Below are 19,427 nucleotides of genomic sequence, written 5' to 3'. Positions count from 1 at the left end.
CCATCTTCCTTTCATTCCATTCGATCCAAAGCGCTACGCCTAAGATGATCATTCAAGTTGAAGCCGTGCTTCCTTGTTTTGATACCGCTAAGGAGATTTACAGAGTTTAATCGTTACTTCTTCACTTATGTTTTCGGTTTGGAATTCATTGTGGGATGTTGTGTTTCTGTTTTTGGCTAGTTCCAAATTTGTGGAATAGTATCATGTAGTTTACGATTTTACAAGATGTTATAAAGTAGTTTTGATTTTGTTTTCCATGATTTGTATGTAGATGTCATGAAATTATAATTCAATGATTTAATGATTTTCTTTCTTGTGCGTTAACTATATGTGACTCAAGGTGCTAAGGTAGTTTTACATATAGGATTCTTAAGAATTTTTGTTAACTTGTTAAAGTAAGTGACATGCTTGACTTGTTAGTAAACACTAAGAATTAACCATAATCCGTTGTTATCTAAGATGCGCTAAGTAATTAGATAAGAAATGAATCAATGAAGTGGTAAGATTGAGAATGACATGTTACCTTGTAATTTCTAAGCGCTAAGATAGGATTACCAGGCCATGTTTCGAGTTAGGGATGCGCTAAGTTAGGTTGTTCGGCATTCGGTTGTTGTTTGCTCACTCAATACTTGTCTGCTAAGGCTCGGTGTTTGCATAGATTGATATTATGATTTTGAAGCTACTTGTGACGTTTTCTTTGGTGATGTTTATGTGTTGGTTGGTTGATCGCATGTATATATTAGTTTAGGATTTATTTTTATGTTCTTGATCCGATCCTATATCAAATCTTTATATCTCTTATGAATTCGTTGTTAAATATTTGTCATTCTTTTCCCTGGATGGATCCCCGGTTTGTGAACGATACCTTCTTGCTTTATACTACTAACGATGCTTACAGGGTTAATATTGATCTTGAGTAATCGAACCGATCAGGTTGTTGATAGGAGCACAAAGTGTGACGTTGTTAATGCATTTATGCCCTATTCTTATTCTTTGTTACCTCTTATTTAGTATGTTTTATTTTTTTTGTATGAATCCTATATCGATTATGAGTGAATTGATGATGAAATCGTGTTAAGTGTTAAGAATCCTTGTTGAGATATAATTCCTTGTTCGAGTATGATTCATCATTTCCTATTTCTTTGTTTCTAACGTACTTATTCTTATTGGGAAATACAAATCCATGTTGAAAAAGGAAAAGAATCCTAGTTGCGCAAGGAATAAGGAGAGGCCGTGCAGCATTGATGGTTTCCTATTGTGAGTTGGATTCTAAAACCAAGTCGAAGATGGATTTCCAAGGTGTATATGAAGATATTTTCGTGCATATAAATCAGAAATATTAAAGAGAAGAAGATATGCACTTAAAAGCCCACTCTATGCAAGAATCAGAAAGCAGTTAAGATTCGTAGTCCAGCTTTGACGGGCTCTCCTGAACAACTCAGATCGAATTAGAAGATGTACCATATATGGATAGAAATCTGTGTGAGTCTAGTTAATGTAGGTTTTAGAATCAAATCAATATCTTATTCATACATGGAGATATGACTGAATCATTACTCGGAGGTCCAGTGAGCTCCGCAGAATTATCTCAGCTATTGATTTGTTTTTTATCCAAAGGCTGTGAGGGAAAGTTTAGACCTTGTTTCTCTTATATATAGAGGCATGAATCTATATCAGAATCACCATAAATTCTTGCACCAAAGAATGTCAAAGAAGACATGCAATAATTAAATGAGAATAGGTAAGAAAGTCAAAGAAGACATGCAGCAAATAAATGAGAAGAGGTAAGAAAATTTAAACAAGGCTGCAACAATTAAGATTCTTGTTGCCTCCCCAATCCTTATCAGAATCAGAATTTTGGCAATGCAGGGCATCCAACTTTGACGGGCTCCCCTGAACAGCTCACAATGAATCAGACAATGTATGATATATGGATGAAAAGCTACAGAAGTCTATTTTCAAATTCCGTTGGAATCACCGCAAATATATATATTTTCTAGAGAAATTTATGGCGACAACAAGGCACCAACGTCAACTCTGCCGAATTGAAAAAAATCTAGGAAACCTAAACCAATTTGGTTTTAACTTTGTGGACTTTATGACCAGCCTCCCTTGGGTTTTGTTCCTTTATATATAGCACCTCATTTCCTCTGAAAAAGATCATCAACCTTGCTCACAAGACTATCTAAAGCTTTGCCTTAAACACTACTCATCATCCTCAAAGCCATTCAAGGCGAAAACACCATCTTCCTTTCATTCCATTCGATCTAAAGCGCTACGCCTAAGATGGTCATTCAAGTTGAAGCCGTGCTGCCTTGTTTTGATACCGCCAAGGAGATTTACAGAGTTTAACTCGTTACTTCTTCACTTATGTTTTCGGTTTGGATTCTTTGTGTGATGTTGTGTTTCTGTTTTTGGCTAGTTCTGAATTTGTGGAATACTCATCTGTAGTTTACGTTTTTGCAAGATGTTATAAAGTAGTTCTGATTTTGTTTTCTATGATTTCTATGTAGATGCCGTGAGTTTATAATTCAATGATACTGATTCTCTTTCTTGTGCGTTAACTATATGTGATTCAAGACGCTAAGGTAGTTTTGCATATAGGATTCTTAAGTATTTTTGTTAACTTGTTAAAGTAAGTGACATGATTGACTTGTTTGTAAGCACTAGGAATTAACCATAATCCGTTGTTATCTAAGATGCGCTAAGTAATTAGATAAGAGATGAATCAATAAAGTGGTAGATTGAGAATGACATGTTACCTTGTAATTTCTAAGCACTAAGATAGGATTACCAGACCATGTTTCGAGTTAGGGATGCGCTAAGTAACCTAGTTCGGCATTAGGTTGTTGTTTGTTCACTCAATACTTGTCCGCTAAGGCTCGGTGTTTGCATATAATGATATTATGATTTTGAAGCTACTTGTGACATTTTATTTGGTGATGTTTATGTGTTGGTTGGTTAATCACATGTATATATTAGTTTAGGATTTATTTTTATATTCTTGATCCAATCCTATATCTTTAAAACTTTATATCTCTTTGTGAATTCGTTGTTAAATGTTTGTGATTATTTGTCCTGTTGGATCCTCGGTTTGTGAACAATACCCTATTGCTTTATACTACTAATGATGCTTACAGGGTTAATATTGATGTTTCGAGTTAGAGATGCGCTAAGTAACAATACCCTTTTGTGAACCGATTATTTACATGACATTGTGACTTCGGCTTGAGGACCTTTCTTTACCCAACCTAGTGTGTAAGGCCTAAGGTGAAGTTGTGTAGACAATTTAATAAAATCCATCAGTTTTTGCGACACAAAATTCTCACAACTTCTATTATCTACAATTATCTCACATACCTTGTTATTCAATGAGTAGGCGGAACGAAATATGTTGTGTCGTTGTCTTTCCTCCTTGGTGCCAGCATGATTCTCTGTAACACCAAAGTAACTCTCTCCACCCCTTATTTGATAGCAAAGTCAGCCCCACAGTAATCATCATCTTCTCTATCCTCTTCCTCTTCATCATTCTCTCCTTCATTCTCTACTAAATTCACCTTCTTTCTTTCAAGACAAACATTAGAACAATGACCAGGTTTCTTGCAACGATAACAAATAGCTCGAAAAGGCTTAGCATAAGGATTTGTCTTCTGGTTCTGATTAGGGTTCCCAGTCTGATTAGGATTGTTGGGCTTTTTAGCAGCTTTGCTACTTTCTCTTGTCTTGACAAGAATGATAGTCCTCTCATATGTAGGATTTTGCCTTCCTAGTTCGGATGAGTTGAAATGTTTCTTCGCCTTCTCCATCATCTCAGCCTTTAATGCTAAATTTTGAGCTGCAACTATAGTCCACACAGTCTATAGACTGATTCTCTCCTGAATGGAAGGTCTTAATCCACTCAAATACCTCGCCACCTATTGAGCCTCTGATTCCCTCAATTCATTACGTTCTGCTAGCCCTAGAAACTCATTAGTATATTCATCTACTGTTCTACTGCCTTGCACACAGTCTATGTACATGCGATAGGGTATTTGTTCATAATCTGCATGGAAAAACCGATCCCTTAAGAGTTGCTTCATTCTCCGCCATGTCTGAACTGGTTTCTTTCCTTGCCTCCGCCGTTGTTGCTGTAACGTATCCCACCACATAACAACACTACTATTGAATCTAAAGGCCACCATATTTACTCTCTTTGTCTCTTGCACCTCCATCATATCAAAGAATCTGTCACTTCTACCAACCAATCAAGGAAATCCTCAATTTTTAGATACCCCGAGAAAGTTGGAATTTTAGCCTTCATCTTATAATCAGTTGGATTAATCAGTTTATCACTACCAGCAACAAAAAGTTCTCCCTCCGACTCAGAGCCATTATCCTCTTCACGTTTTGGATTATTGTTATTGTTGTTGTTGTTTTGGCCTAGCACCAAAATCTGACAAATCTGATTTTGCAACTCAGTTATCCGAGCATTGAGCTCGGCCTTCGTAACAGGTTGATCAGCCATTGAATACGAATTGAAAACCACCAGGAAAATAACCTGCTCTGATACCAACTAATGTAGCGGAACTAATCCGTTAGAATCCACTAACGGTAGCCTTGAATCCACAAGACTATGGTTTCCCGAATCCACGAGAAGTTCTAAAATCCACCATGAATATTGAGAGAACTCAACAGTTTTATAATATCAAAGATGTCTTATACAACCACATGAAGTAGCTTAAATACTAAAACGAAACCATATGGCGCTAACAAAAGCCTAATTAAGCCCATGGGTTAAAATAAAATAAAATCCAAAACAAATAATTTCCAAAATAAAATCGAAAAACACTAAAAGCAGTTTTTGAGGGTTTAAACGACGTTGGATGCCCGAAAAAGGACCCACGTCATGGCAAAGCAACAAATTTGGTTTCTAGCGCCGTTTTATTTTTGAAAAGGTATCATTCCCCTTATTCTGAGCTCGTAGTCCAAACATGAACATTACCGGCCTTCCATTTCTTGCGTCGGTCCATTTGCTCTTCGATTCTTCGTGCCATCTGTTCTGCATCACTTTCTTTTTAGCCATAATAGAAGAATTAGATAGTTGATCTTCTCAGTATAGTGTTAAAGATGCATCTAGTCTTGATTAAAAGACGTATCTTCGCCTTCCAACAGTGTGGGAAAAATCTAAAGAGGCTGCTTTGAAATTTGTAGAAGTAAAGATTGAGAAAAAAAATTGCAGGTAATTGGTGCCACACTTAATTAGGCAGGAAAGGAAATTATAATAAAGATTGTGGCTTTAGCAAGTCCTACTTACTCCATGTCAACCCTTCCTGCTTTCACTTACAAAGACATTAATTCGACACTTGCAACTTCTAGTTGTGGGGATAGTTTGAGCTCTTAGACTGCATTAGAAAATTTGGGAGGTACTCAGATTGCCAAAAGATGAGGGTGGCATTGGTTGTTTGAGTTTAGTTATGCTCTTCTAGTAAAAAAGGGCTTCTCCTTCTGGAATGGTCCTTCTGTTGACCCTTGGAGGGAGGGATAACTGGATTCCATGCTCGTCTCCTATGATTTTTAGGAGTCATGCTCTCTCTTGAATACATCTTCATTATTCGAAGAAATAATTGATAGGCATTCTGAGTCTTGGAATCTCTCTCGGATTCAACATCTGGTCCCTGATAATTCATTATGTGCCATACAAGCAACAATTTGTGGTACTTCAGATGAACCATATGTATTAGTTTGGACGGGCTTAAGGTCAGGTTTTTATTAGTAAATTCATGTAAAAGTGGATATAAGAAGGTAATTAATTAATTGTTCCAAAAACTTTAGATTGCATCATCCATCAGCATCACTCAACCTCAATCCCTTCTAAATTCTGGAAGTTCATCTGGAAAATAAAACCCTACCAAAGATCAAATTCTTCTTGTTCTTATGGAAGACGTTTTCAAACGCTCTACCAGTTAATGCTTTAAGGTTCAAAAGACACAACTCAATTTCCCCCTTATGCTCTCTTTGTAATACAAATGAGAATTCTTTAATTTGAACATATATATATATATATTTATATTCTTCCTCTGTCCTAGGTCTCAAAAAACTTGGTTAGCTCATCCTTTCTCTTACACCAATACTCAAGGCCTTCACTTCATTCTACCATCGGTGTCAGGCAGGCACTCAAAGCAGAAGGTACTGAGATCGGTCAAGGCCGGCATGCATGTAAGATTAATTAGCTGAGTCCTTACATGAGTGATTAGCTGCGTGATTATGTTAGCGCCACGAAACCGGGGGCATAGATGTGATATTCTCTCCACTATATCCCTCATTTATGTGGATCGACTGCCATGCGCAACTTCTCTTTTGTCCCAAACGCCTTCACTCTGATGGAACGCATGACCTATAATTACTCGACGCGTGTCCTAGCCCTCACACCAAGTAGGCAGAGCAGCGTGACACACACTCTTCCCAGATCCTCAGACAAAACAAAAAGGAAACAGCACACTTTTATTTTCTCGACACCAAAAAAAAAGAAAATGAAAGCTCTTCATTTTCCTCTCTTAATTACTAAAACAATTCTCAGCAAAACCGAAACTCCATGATTCAATGGAGATATCGTTCCAAAGCGTAAAGCCGAAACCTCCAAACCCGTAACCTGCGGAGCTTCCTTGTAAATCACAAGCCGACCCCAGTTTGAACAAGATCTTCAGATCAGTTCTGTTTTGGATTTTTTTTACCATTCTTTATTTGTCATCTCTTGCAAGAAGAAGAAGAAGAAGAAGAAGTGCGTGAAAAAGATTTAATCTTTTCTGTCTCTCTGTGGCCGCTGCTGACACTTGGGATAGTGATGTGTCACTGTCACCCTCGTCGACATTGTTCACTGATTTCAGGCAAATAGTGATTAGACGACCCACCACAACATTGACTGACTGTGGCTTTCTGGAAAGGTAAAGAAAGCGAGAGGATTGTGATTATGATTAACCCTTGTTGTTGCTGTTCACTCTCACTTTCTCATTTAGGTGGTTTGCACTTAGCACATAACCTTTTACAAGACCAGGCCTTTAATTTTCTCTCAACTGTTTCTGAATCTTGCGAAAAAAAAAAGTGAGTGAAAATAGTGTGCTTTGGGTGATTGGTGTCGAATTTCCCATCTGGGTTTTGCTCTGCTCGGCGTATAATCTCAGGTTCTGAATCCTTCTCTGCGTTTCTGAATTGGGTTGTGTTTGTTATACTCTGTTTTGTGGTTTTTTGGGGTTGAAATTTATGTCGGTGGCATTGTGGAGTGTTTGATATGGGCATGGATAGGATGTTGAGGGTAGGGAATTTGATGTTTCTGTGTGTATTGGGTGTGGCATATGGTGCTACCAACCCTGATGACATGAAGATTCTGAATGATTTTAGAAAAGGGGTGGAGAATTCAGAGCTTCTTGAATGGCCAGAGAATGGGGATGATCCTTGTGGCTCCAAATGGCCTCATGTGTTTTGTAATGGGGATAGAGTTTCGCAGATTCAAGTTCAGGGTATGGGGCTTATAGGACATCTGCCTCAGAACTTTAATCAGCTCTCAAAGCTCTCCAACATTGGTCTCCAGAGGAACAACTTCCATGGCAAGTTGCCCACTTTTAGTGGCTTATCTGAACTCAAGTATGCTTATTTGGGCAGCAATAAATTTGATACCATCCCCTCGGATTTCTTCAATGGCCTTGATGGTCTCACTGTCTTGGCTTTGGATCACAATCCGCTGAATGAGTCTACTGGTTGGTCTATTCCTGATGAGTTGGGAAAATCAGCTCAGTTACAAAATCTTTCCTTGATTGAGTGTAACTTGGTTGGACAAGTGCCTGAATTCTTAGGCACATTGTCGAATCTCCAAATGCTGCAACTTTCGTTTAACAAATTAACTGGTGGTTTGCCCAAGAGCTTTGGACAGTCTTTGTTGCAGATTTTGTGGTTGAATAATCAACAAGATGGTGGTGGGATGACTGGTCCAATTGATGTTATTGGATCAATGACTTCTTTGACACAAGTTTGGCTGCATGGAAACAAATTCACGGGGACAATACCAGATAACATTGGAGATCTTGTATCTCTTAAGGAACTCAACCTCAATGGTAACCAACTTATGGGTCAGATTCCTCAGGCATTGGCCAAGATGAAGCTAGACCAGTTGGACCTGGCAAACAACCAGTTTATGGGTCCAATTCCAAAGTTTCTATCTGGTAATGTTTCCTATAATTCTAATTCATTTTGTCAATCTGATCCTGGACTTTTATGTGCCCCACAAGTTACTGCACTTCTGGATTTTCTTGATGATCTGAGTTACCCATCACTTCTGACCTCTGATTGGTCTGGTAATGATCCCTGTGGGGGGCCATGGCTGGGAATAAGTTGCAATTCGCAGAAAGTTTCTGTCATCAATTTGCCTAAGCGTAATCTGACTGGTAAGCTGAGTCCTTCGCTTGTGAGTTTAGATTCTCTGGTTACCATAATACTTGCTGGAAATGATATAAGTGGTACAGTTCCTAATAATCTTTCTGACTTGAAATCCTTGAAAACATTGGATATAAGTGGAAACAATATTAAGCCTCCTTTGCCGAAATTTCGTGATAGTGTGAAACTGAATATTGATGGAAATCCTCTTCTAGTTGCTGGTAAAACAACCCCACCTCCTTTACCGACCAGCCCATCCCCACTCCAAACTCCAGCTCCAGCAGAAAATCCGCCATCAGGTACCACAAAACCAGCTCAATCACCTGGCTCCCCTAGTCCGCCTTTCCCAGCTGCCTCAAATGCAGGTCCACCTAAGTCGGAAACTCAACTTAAAAGCTCCAAAACATCTAATCGAATGGTTGTTGTGGCTGGAGTTGCAATTATAGTTGTCTTTGCAATTCTTCTGTTGATATGTCTATCTGTGTACTGGTATAAGTACAAAAAAAGAATCTTGGAGGCTCCTTGTTCCATTGTGGTACACCCTAGAGACCCATCTGATCCAGAAAACAAGCTTAAGGTTGCAGTTTCGAGCAATAACTACGGAAGCTTATCAACTAAGACTGGGACTACTTATTTCAGTAACAACAGCAGTGGAACAGACAGCTCTCATATGATTGAGTCCGGTAGCCTTGTCATATCTGTTCAAGTTCTTCGAAAGGTGACTAATAACTTTGCACCTGAAAACGAGCTAGGCCGTGGTGGATTTGGAACTGTTTACAAGGGTGAACTAGAAGATGGGACAAGTATGGCTGTTAAGAGAATGGAGGGAGGTATTATCAGCAGTAAAGGACTGGATGAATTTCAGGCAGAAATTGCTGTTCTTTCAAAGGTCCGACATCGACATTTGGTTTCTTTGTTGGGTTACTCCGTTGAAGGGAGTGAAAGGCTTCTTATCTATGAGTATATGTCTCAAGGCGCTCTTAGCAGGCATCTTTTCCATTGGAAGTCCCTCAGTCTGAAGCCTTTGTCTTGGACAAGGAGACTTATAATTGCATTGGATGTGGCCAGAGGGATTGAATATCTGCACAATTTAGCTCGCCAGACCTTCATCCACCGAGATCTCAAATCTTCTAATATTCTTCTGGCTGATGACTTCCATGCAAAAGTTTCTGATTTTGGATTGGTCAAACTTGCTCCGGATGGGGAGAAATCTGTTGCGACTAGGCTTGCCGGGACATTTGGATACCTTGCACCTGAATATGCAGGTAAGAGTTTTGATTCCCAGTTTCATAAATACAAATGAATTAAAACTATAGTAATATGTGGAGCATGTAAAAATTTATCATAATCTGTAGGGGTTTACATATCCTGTCTTTTTAGCGTTTTAACTTTTAGTACTTCTTGTGTTCTTTATAATCCAAATTGGAACAATGACATATGTACTTCTCTTACAGTTCCTTAGAACATTTTATTTTCTGAGACTTGGTAGTTGTGTTTAAACTTGTTGGTTTTCAGGGCAGAGTCGTAGGGCATTTGCTTGTAGTAAAATTGAAGCACAGAGTTGAATCAAATCCAAATCAGAATGTTTTTTTCTATTGAAATTGAACCGAACCATTTCTTGAGAAGTTTTCACTTTCCTATAGTGTAGTATAATGTGTCTGATAACTGGAACATCATTCTTGGCCTGTTTGAAATCAGTTACCTTATGGCGATTTAGAATTTTAGTTTTCTAAGAAAGAGATTGTCAGCACTAGTACTTAGCTCTTTACTTGAAGAGCTTTTCATTTGTTTGCCACTGGAAAAGCATTTTTATCCTTCCTTTTCACCAGGCAATAAGACTTTAATTGCAATATTGATTTCTCATGTTGTTGCCATATATACAAATGTTCAGTGTTTTGGGCCATAGACATGATTTCTTGTACTAGTAAATCATGTCTACAACTATCGTACATACAATCAATCTTTTTATTTATTTTCTGTTTTGAGAGAAGATATCATTTCAAGTTCAGACCAAGGTGCAAGCCTACTAGCCACTTGTACAATTCTCGAGACATAAAAACCGATGACATAGTAAAGTCATGAACACAGGATGATTCTATAGTCAGTATTGTGTTGGTCAAATTTTCCGGGTAGTTTTTAAGAGATAAATCATTCTATATATTATGGGATATCTTGCAGATCATTGAAGGCTTTCTTTTTTGGGGAAGTTTTCAACTCATTGTATGTGTAATACTGACTCATATACATGTTTTCAGTGATGGGGAAAATCACAACTAAGGTGGATGTGTTCAGCTTTGGCGTAGTGTTAATGGAACTCGTGACTGGATTAATGGCACTTGATGAGAAAAGGCCAGAGGAAAGTCGGTATTTGGCCGAGTGGTTTTGGCGAATCAAGTCGAGCAAGGAGACGCTAAAGGATGCAGTTGATGCAACTATTGAGGTTACTGACGAAACTTTTGAAAGCATCTCCATAATAGCTGAACTTGCTGGACATTGCACTGCGAGGGAGCCAACTCATCGGCCTGACATGGGACATGCAGTGAACGTGCTAGGCCAACTTGTTGAAAAGTGGAAACCATTTGATAATGAATTAGAAAGTGCCTCTGGAATTGATTATACTCTACCTCTTTCCCAGATGATAAAAGGTTGGAAGGAAGCGGAAGGCAGAGAGGTCAGCTGTACTAGCCTGGAAGACAGCAATGGTAGTATTCCTCCTAGACCCAGTGGATTTGCAGATTCCTTCACTTCTAACGATGCTCGATAGTTGGCATACTTATTGATCAGTTTTCGCAGTTGATTTTGTGCTCATATGGGGTTAGTTCTTAGCATTTCCTTTTTATTGCTGCATACAATATAATCGATACTAGAATAGCCATCCAGGTGTTTAGTTGAGCTGTTTACCTGGATTTGTTCCGTGAGCTGTGTGACTTCCTGGTATATCAATGTAGATAGACAATTGCAGAGCAAATTACTAGTTTCACATTATATAAAGTTTAGTTTTTGTGGTATACGCTTTAGTTTTGTTTCATTATAATAAATAATCATTTGCATATACTCATCCTAGTTTTTGCGTATGTACACTGGTGAATTACTTGATGTTCTTTTCCTTGGTCAATTACGGCCAAGATCTATACCATTATGACATGTTAAGCGCTGAAGCTCTGTATCCTACTTTGACCCAAAAAATTTACCGGAGTTGAATAGAATAGGAGGCTGAATTTTTTGTTCTTTACTATTTAATCTGGTTATCCAAAATATAGAATATGAACTGATGATGTAAACCAATTGACACTCGTCTTGCCGCTCACTTAGTCACTACTCACTAAAAGCAACGGAGTCATTTTGCTCCTCAAAGGGGTGAATCTCAATCAGACACTAATCCTAATGCAACTAGAAATAATTCCAGTCACCACGAATATGAATTCTTTTCTTCTCAGTAAGAACATGAACGAATGTTCCCTAGATAAAAATTGGCAAACACCGAGTATAAGCCAGTGAATGGAGAAGCTCCAACTTGGTTTCTTTCGTTGTCAAACTGCATCGGGAGACTTGAAACAATAAAGTTTACAAAACGCAGCGTTTGGGCGTTCGATGAAGCAAAGAGCATAGTCCTGGAGAGGCAGCTCCACCAATTTGGACTGGGGCTTGCAAGATGCATAAAAACACGGAAACACCATTTCCGATCCAATCAGCTTATCCACCTCCACCCTACATTCCTACATCAAGAACCCAGAAATTTGGTGTAATTTTTTAAGAAAAATGTTCCATAGTTAATCTTGTTCTTCAGCTAATATGGTGAGAAATTTGTAAAACCAAAACAAACAAACAAACTTTCTTCATCACTACCGCATCTTTCAATTTCTCACCTCATCCCCTTCCTATATGCCTCTATCTTCAATTCCATTCTCCAATCCAGATTGCTCACTCTTCTCTTCGATCTTTGACTCTCTATTCTGGTAGATTGCTATGTTGCCGGTCTTTGCAGCTACTTTTAGATTAAACTGTTCTCCTCTTCGTATTTCTAGAGATATCTGAACATGAAACATGAAAATTTTACTGTAATCTTGTACTTTTTTTTATCTTGGTACGCTCCAAACTTACTAGATATTTAATTTCTCAACAAATTCAGATTTCTGGGTTCTTTGAAGGTGGATGGATGAAGAGAAGTTGATGGGATCTGAGGTTGTGTTTAGTGCAGCTGGGCTTATTAAATAAGCTGATTTATACTTATTTCTGAAAATAAGTAGCTGATAAGTAAATTAGCTGAGTGTTTGGTAAACTGGCTTTTATAAGTGACTTTTAGTGGCAGAACCTTTTGTAAACTCAAGCTGACTTATGCTTTTAATTGTTAAATGACTAATTTGGACATTTAAGATAATTTCAAATTGAGTTTTTGAAAAATAGTATTTCATATGATTAATATTGAATAGATGTAACTACATACATGTAAATATTTTCATTCTAAATGTGCAACCATCAAATTTTGAAATGTTGTTTCTTAATGTCTCCATTTCTTGTGCACCATGAGAGTTTTATTCTTCTACATCATCATCTTCTTCTTCCATAGCTCCTTCACCATTTTCACTTTCTTCACCTCGAACAAAATGTCTATCACGATGCGCATATCTTCTAATATAATTATGAAGTGTCATAGTAGCAATGACAATTTTAACTTGCTTCTCGAATGAATATCCTTACATGTCTTTTAAAATCTTCTATTTTTTTTCCAAACTCCAAATGTGCGTTCTATAACACCTCTAAGTGAAGAGTGTATTTTGTTAAATAATTCTCTTTTATTTCTTGGTTCTTGCCTACGATATTGTTGGAAGTGTTGTCTTGGTCCTTTATAAGGTCCCAAATATCTAGACATCATAGGGTATCCCGAATCCACAACATAATATTTACCTATAAAATTGTTATATAATAAAATTTATTAAAATGACATTTTAACCATGAATATCCAACAAAGATTAACTAAATTTAATATATTACCTGGTGGAGGATGAGGAAAATTCATTTCAGGATTTCGAAGAACCGATTGCATCACTCTTGTATCATGAGCAGACCCTTCCCAACCAGCACATACAAAGATAAATTGCATATCGAAATTGCATACCGCCATGACATTTTGTGTTGGTATTCCTTTTCTATTAATGAATGATGCTTTTTCTTCATCACTTTTTAAAGCGGGAATATGCACTCCATCAATAGCCCCAATACAATCATGTGAATAATATTGTTATTTGTCAACACCATAAATAACTATATACTAAAAACAATCGAGTAAACATGAAAAATACCTTAAAATGCGGCATGTATCTTCTATCCCTCATTATCTCTGGTGCAACGCAAATGAAATTAGGATCGTCTAGTTTAATTATTTTATCACTTAGCTCACACACAAGATCTAAGGCTTTTTCAATAAATCTACACACGGTTTCAATAAATTTTTGTTGGACACAGACACGTTTTGGATACGTTAATTAAATATTATTTTAAATAAAATAAAATTTTAGTTTGGGTGTTGTTTAAGAAAAATGTGACTGCCAATGGGTCTGAGAATAGTCATGGCCGCGCGGCGGATATGGTTTTTAAGAGGAGCAAGTCGACCACGACGCCGAGGAGGGGTCTTTTCATGGATGTTGCTGATGAGTTTAGCCCCAGAAAGAGAAATGGGTTCTGGTCGTTTCTCTACCACCACCACAAAACTTCCAAGAAAATCCACAACAAGAGCTTCCGAGACAACTCCAAGATATCTTCTTCCTCGTCTTTTGCATCTTCGGCGACAACAACTACAGCAGCTGGGAGGGACAAGTCTTTGGGTTCTTGTCTGAGGAATAAAGCTGAGACGGAGGTTGAAGACGACAACAGCCCCAACAGCCAAGCCACAGCCTCAGCCTCTTCGTTCGAACGAAAGGTCTCCAGATCCAGATCTGTGGGCTGCGGAAGCCGGAGCTTCTCCGGTGACTTCTTCGAGTGGATCTCGACTGGTTTCGGCGACTGCACTCTCCGAAGATTTGGTCTAGCTTTGGTGATCTTCTTCGATCTTCGGTTTGGTCTCGCTTTGGTGATCTTCAAGATTTGGTCTCGCTTTTGTTTCTTGCTGCAAAACTAAGCAATTTGTGTGATTATTCTCCTCTTCGAAGATCTGCATCGATGATCGAAGCTTGGAATCAAGATTTCGCCGGACTCGTGTCCTTAAGTTCCGTGTCCAATGTGGACAAGCTTGTGTCCTTTACGTGTTCGAGGCGTGTCCAAGGCGTGTCTAATTCTAGTTCGTGTGTCCGACTGTATTGGCGCGTGTCCGTGTCCGTGTCGGACACGCAATACAGTACCCCAGGGGCGTGTCCGTGCTACATAGCAAAAGAGTAACCTCGTGACACTATGCTTTGCGGATAAAATTGTTTGTAATATTCTTTTCGGCATACTCAGAATGTCCTCCAGCTAGTAAATACATTAGGACTACTAAACTGACCAACAAACGATTAATCGAATGGGTACATTTGTCTAAAACCGCAATGTTGAAAGAGCTCAAATGTTCAATATAGGAAATTTTAGTATTTTACAAACCAAGAAAACAAATCAATAAAATGAACATTGTTGAAGAATGGTAGAGCCGCAGAAGTGCTGAGAACATGGGAGCAGAAACACTATGGTCCAACTTTCTCTTTAAATTTCTAAGTAATAAGGATTATTCATCTTCTTGGTTCAAATACAAAATTAATCATTAAACAACCAAATGAGGCAAAGAGATAAATAAAAAAAAGGACCCAAGGGATGGATGAATATGCATCCATGAAATACAACCCAAGGAGTGTAAATTTTCGGTATCCCGTTCCATGCAGTGGATACCCATAACTCAGGCAAGTGAAGAGATACGTGGATTCTAACAAATTCTCAATTCATACTTTCTAACTTCTGTTTCTATAGAACTCCTACTCCTACCATTTAGCACACCAGCTTGCAGTACTCACAGCGATTGGTCAGGTCCAGGAATGACAGTTGAAACCTCCGAAGGTCCAGCCGACACCATATTCCCTTTGTTGGCTGAAGTAGCTGTGTTTTCACTGGACACAGAAACTGAACCAACTACATCGCAATTTCCATTGGTGGCGTTGGTGAAATCTGATGTCATAGTTGATGACCCATGTTCCGCATTGACATTATTAGCATGCGGAATATGCTCGGACAAGGAATCTTGTGGCATAGTTTCAGCAGTCATTTGCTCAACAGCAGACACCATATTCAGTTCCTTGGCTGTTTGCAACCCTTGCTTAGCATTGACATTTTAGATTGGGGTATCTCTGAAGATACTGACTCCTGTGGCACACCTTCTGCAGTCACTGGCTTAACGGCTGAAACCATATACACTTCCTTGGTTGTTGACGACCCGTGTTCAGCATTGTGGGCAATATCGTTCAACACTGAGTCTTGTAGCATAGCTTCTGCAGTCATTGGCTCAACGGCTGACACCATATTCACTTCCTGGGCTGTTGACCACCCTGGTTCAGCATTGACATTATTAGCATGGGAAATATCCTCAAACACTGAGTACTGTGGCATAGTTTCTACGGTCATAGGCTTGACAGGGGACACCATATTCACTTCTTCCGCCAAATTAGTTATATTTCCATCGGGTGATAAAACTGAACCCAAATCCCCACTGCCATTTCTGCAGTTGGTGAGATCTGAAGCTGTTGATGGCCCATATTCCACATAAACATTATTAGCATGGGGAACATCATCGGACACTGAGTCTTGTGGCATACCTTCTGTACTCACTGGCCTGACATTTCCATTGCTCTCTAATTCTTCTACCGCAATTTCCTCTGAGGGTTTACGTTTGAACATCCTCCTCCTATATGGCACTTTCTTTCGTTTTGGTTTATTATCAGTCACTTCAGATTCTGACCGCCTTTTTCTAGATGGAAGCACTGTTAACTCAGAGGTGCCAACAGATCCCATGGATGACTTGGTATCACTTAACTGGAGAGCTAAGAGTGCAGTTCTAGCCACTTTTATCTCAGCTTCCTTTTTGGTTGCTGCTGCAGCTCCAATATAACGAATTCCCCCAATCTCAACTGTACATGAATATACCGATGCTCTGCCAGGGGAAGTATCCTTCTGACACTGATATACAGGAACAGCATAATTCATCTTTTGTGCATACTCTTGAAGCAGATTTTTGCATAAGCCAATTTCATGCTAGAACAAACATCCAAAGAAAGTCAGCCATGATTTTGATTTGAAATACATGTATTTATTAATACATATGGATTCATGTCATCCATCTAGATGGTTCATGGCACTAGAATCAACGTTCGGCAACAAATACACTTTGAAAGGAAATTAGAATATTCTACTTTGACTTCCTTACTTCTCTCTACACCTTTATTTATTTTCTATTGGTGTCTCAATCTTATGGAGATGATATTGTTTTTTCCTCTAGAGAATACATCATTATCTGTTTAGATCTTCCTACTTAATTTACTCGGACTTCCTCTAGTTTACCCATGTTTGGCAGGAGCTGACCGTTCAATCAAACAAATGTTATCTGACTGTAGATTCATAAAGACATAAAGCTCTGAAGCTTACACGAACATAAAATTTAACTCATACAGCTTAGGAACCATAGACTTCAACTATAAATTGTATGCTTCTTCACAATACAACTGCAAGTCTGCAATGAGATTATGACAACAAATTTCTGCCTCATCTTAGTTTATAACCTCCACTATAAACAACTATTTTAAAACTCTCACAGTATCCACTAGATAATTCTCAAATGTCCAATCTTCCTACTAATTTTATACAGTAATATGTATATAACAAAGTCTATGGTAAGGAGCAACTGCAGAGAATATTATCTCACATCAATAATCCACTTCACCAAAACTCAAGGCACCACTGTGTGTGTGTGTATGTGAGAGAGAGAGTGAGAGAGAGAGAGAGAGAGAGAGAGGGAGAGAGAAGTGAGCTGTAATTGAAGAGCTGAAAACAATATTGCATTTGAAGGATAACAGGTATGTCAAAGACTCAGTGTTATTTATAATCAAGTTACATTTCGTAAGATAAAACAACTTACAACAGGTTGAGAGACGCATTGCACAGCATCACTAGATTTAGATAACTCCAGCAGAGCAACTTCGGCAGCTGACTGTTCAGCTGCCTTACGATGAGTAAACCCAGGCAAAGAGTTGTATCTAACATCATTCACTATCACAGTAGAACAGAAGGAAGGCTCATGCGACGGACCTTCTTTTGTAGTCTCATAAACTGGTGTCTTTATTCCTACTTTCTGTGCATACTCTTGCAACCGGCTCTTGAATACATAGCACTTTGACAGACCTTATATGACAACAATTATAAGAACAGTACATTACAGACTAAATTAAGATGAAGTTAACTTGCTGATATACAAAACCGTCCAACATAAAGGGTGCACTGTGAAATTTGCCAGTCGCATGGGATATAAAAGCACTATAGAGGGCCTGTAAACTTTAAGTTAAGTACTTCTGTGATAGTTTCCAGTGATTGATAAACCTATGAGCCTAGAAATTTGACTTCTCTCACACAGTTCCTACAAACTGGGGTATGATTACAGTGTATAGGCAAAACATTTTTTTAAAACAACCCTAGAAGAGCAAGTCAGATAATCCAATTTCAGGGCCGTGAGCTAAACAGTCTACAATGGGACTCAACTAATGAACCTTGATATCACTACATAGTGATAACAAAAGCCATTGCAACAAACCAACCAAACATTGATGTTAAACTTATAATCATAGAGTTGGCACTGATTAAAAAAAAGACAGAGGAAAAGATTACCTTGCAATTCTTCGTCGGTAGCCATAATATTCAAAAATTAGAATCACAGGGAAAAGTTCGTGAGCAAAATGGGCATTTTGCTGGTGGTTCCTTGATTGAAGTCTTGGGATTCTCAATCATGTTGCTGCATATGGATGGGAGACTCATTGAACACACAAAAACAAAAAATATTTGCAGCCATTCCAGTTCATCCAACACAAGATCAGAAGAGAGTAAAAAGAACTTGCCTGTAGCTCAATTCGACTTCAAAATGGGGTACTCTGAGGAACTAGGGTTTGGAAAAATAGTTATGGGATGAGATGAGTGACATCTGAGATTTTGTGAATTTTTGGGGATGGAGGCGCTGAAGAGTGAATGAAGGGAGGGAATGTCGAAATGGTTCATTAACCTAGCGGTGGGGTTTTGCTTCTATTTATTTGTTATGATTATAGGGCTCGCAAAAAATGAGCCAAACAAAACCGAACCAGCCATTACCAGCTCTACCAACTAATTGATTTCAAACTTTCACAAATCTCTCTCGTTTTGAAACTTCACCTCTCTTGTCTGCCGCATCTATCCTCATTTTGAAACTGCACCTCTCTTCTCCCCAATTTCAGTGATTTCACACTTTCACAAATCTCTCTCACACATACACAGTCACAGTCACAGTCACACTCACCCACCCTATCTTAATACCACACAGCCCACACTTGCCGACTTGCGCGCTTCATTCTCGTCGAAGACTCGAACACCCAGCCCCAGTGAAGACGTAAACTCTTGAATTGAATCAGAAAGACAAAGACTCATTCTCCATTTCTGCATATCAGGGCCCAGGTAAACCGAATCGATCTCTTATTCTCTTTCAATTTGTGAATACGAAACTTGAGTAACCTCTTCCCTTGATTCAAGCAAGTTTGATTGCGTATCTGTAGTTGCATCAGCAATCCAATTATACTCATTGATTTCATTTCAAGCAAGTTGTTTTCATTGCATTTCTGTTTTCGTTATTGCATCCATGATCCATTTATCTTCATTATAATCAATTTGAAACTGAGTGAGTGGTATGATGCGTTGTGTGTATGAATATATGCATTTATCTTGCATCAATATCTTTGCAGGTCCTCCTGGCTAGGAGATCATAACCTTTTCGCCTTTCCCAGATCTATTGGTCAGCTGTTCCTGGCCGTATCCTTGTACTTGTCAGAAGAGGAAGATAA

The 19,427-nt window shown here is 38.5% G+C and overlaps 2 protein-coding genes across 3 annotated transcripts; one reads left to right on the top strand and one right to left on the bottom strand.

Annotated features, from left to right (window-relative positions):
• Window positions 1–7,001: 7,001 nt before the first annotated feature.
• Window positions 7,002–11,171, top strand: LOC126785751 (receptor protein kinase TMK1-like). Its single transcript, XM_050511387.1, has 2 exons — window positions 7,002–9,668; window positions 10,659–11,171. The coding sequence occupies exons 1-2, from the start codon at window positions 7,265–7,267 to the stop codon at window positions 11,165–11,167; spliced, it is 2,913 nt and encodes a 970-aa protein (XP_050367344.1). The 5' UTR covers window positions 7,002–7,264; the 3' UTR covers window positions 11,168–11,171.
• A 3,885-nt stretch (window positions 11,172–15,056) lies between these two features.
• Window positions 15,057–18,576, bottom strand: LOC126786628 (double-stranded RNA-binding protein 1-like). 2 transcript variants are annotated; one of them, XM_050512503.1, is made up of 3 exons: window positions 18,232–18,576; window positions 17,489–17,751; window positions 15,057–16,608 (listed from the first exon to the last, which is right to left on the bottom strand). In XM_050512503.1, the coding sequence occupies exons 1-3, from the start codon at window positions 18,254–18,256 to the stop codon at window positions 15,649–15,651; spliced, it is 1,248 nt and encodes a 415-aa protein (XP_050368460.1). In that variant the 5' UTR covers window positions 18,257–18,576; the 3' UTR covers window positions 15,057–15,648. The 2 variants fall into 2 exon arrangements, with proteins under 2 accessions (XP_050368460.1, XP_050368461.1); XM_050512504.1 differs by having other exon boundaries at window positions 15,057–16,533.
• Between the last annotated feature and the right edge of the window lie 851 nt (window positions 18,577–19,427).

This window comes from Argentina anserina, chromosome 3 (assembly GCF_933775445.1).
Source record: "Argentina anserina chromosome 3, drPotAnse1.1, whole genome shotgun sequence".
In the NCBI taxonomy this organism is placed as follows: Eukaryota; Viridiplantae; Streptophyta; class Magnoliopsida; order Rosales; family Rosaceae; genus Argentina; species Argentina anserina.
This window is presented reverse-complemented; position numbering and strand designations above follow the sequence as displayed.

What these genes read in the sequence shown, in the direction of transcription:
- LOC126785751 (XM_050511387.1), top strand. Translation starts at nt 7,265, where the DNA reads ATGGGCATGGATAGGATGTTGAGGGTAGGGAATTTGATGTTTCTGTGT. An exon ending in CCTTGCACCTGAATATGCAG is followed by an intron (nt 9,669 to 10,658) that starts GTAAGAGTTTTG and finishes ACATGTTTTCAG; the next exon opens with TGATGGGGAAAATCACAACT.
- LOC126786628 (XM_050512503.1), bottom strand. Translation starts at nt 18,256, where the DNA reads ATGGCTACCGACGAAGAATTGCAAG. An exon ending in TACCGACGAAGAATTGCAAG is followed by an intron (nt 17,752 to 18,231) that starts GTAATCTTTTCC and finishes TTGTCATATAAG; the next exon opens with GTCTGTCAAAGTGCTATGTA. An exon ending in AATGCGTCTCTCAACCTGTT is followed by an intron (nt 16,609 to 17,488) that starts GTAAGTTGTTTT and finishes TGTTTGTTCTAG; the next exon opens with CATGAAATTGGCTTATGCAA.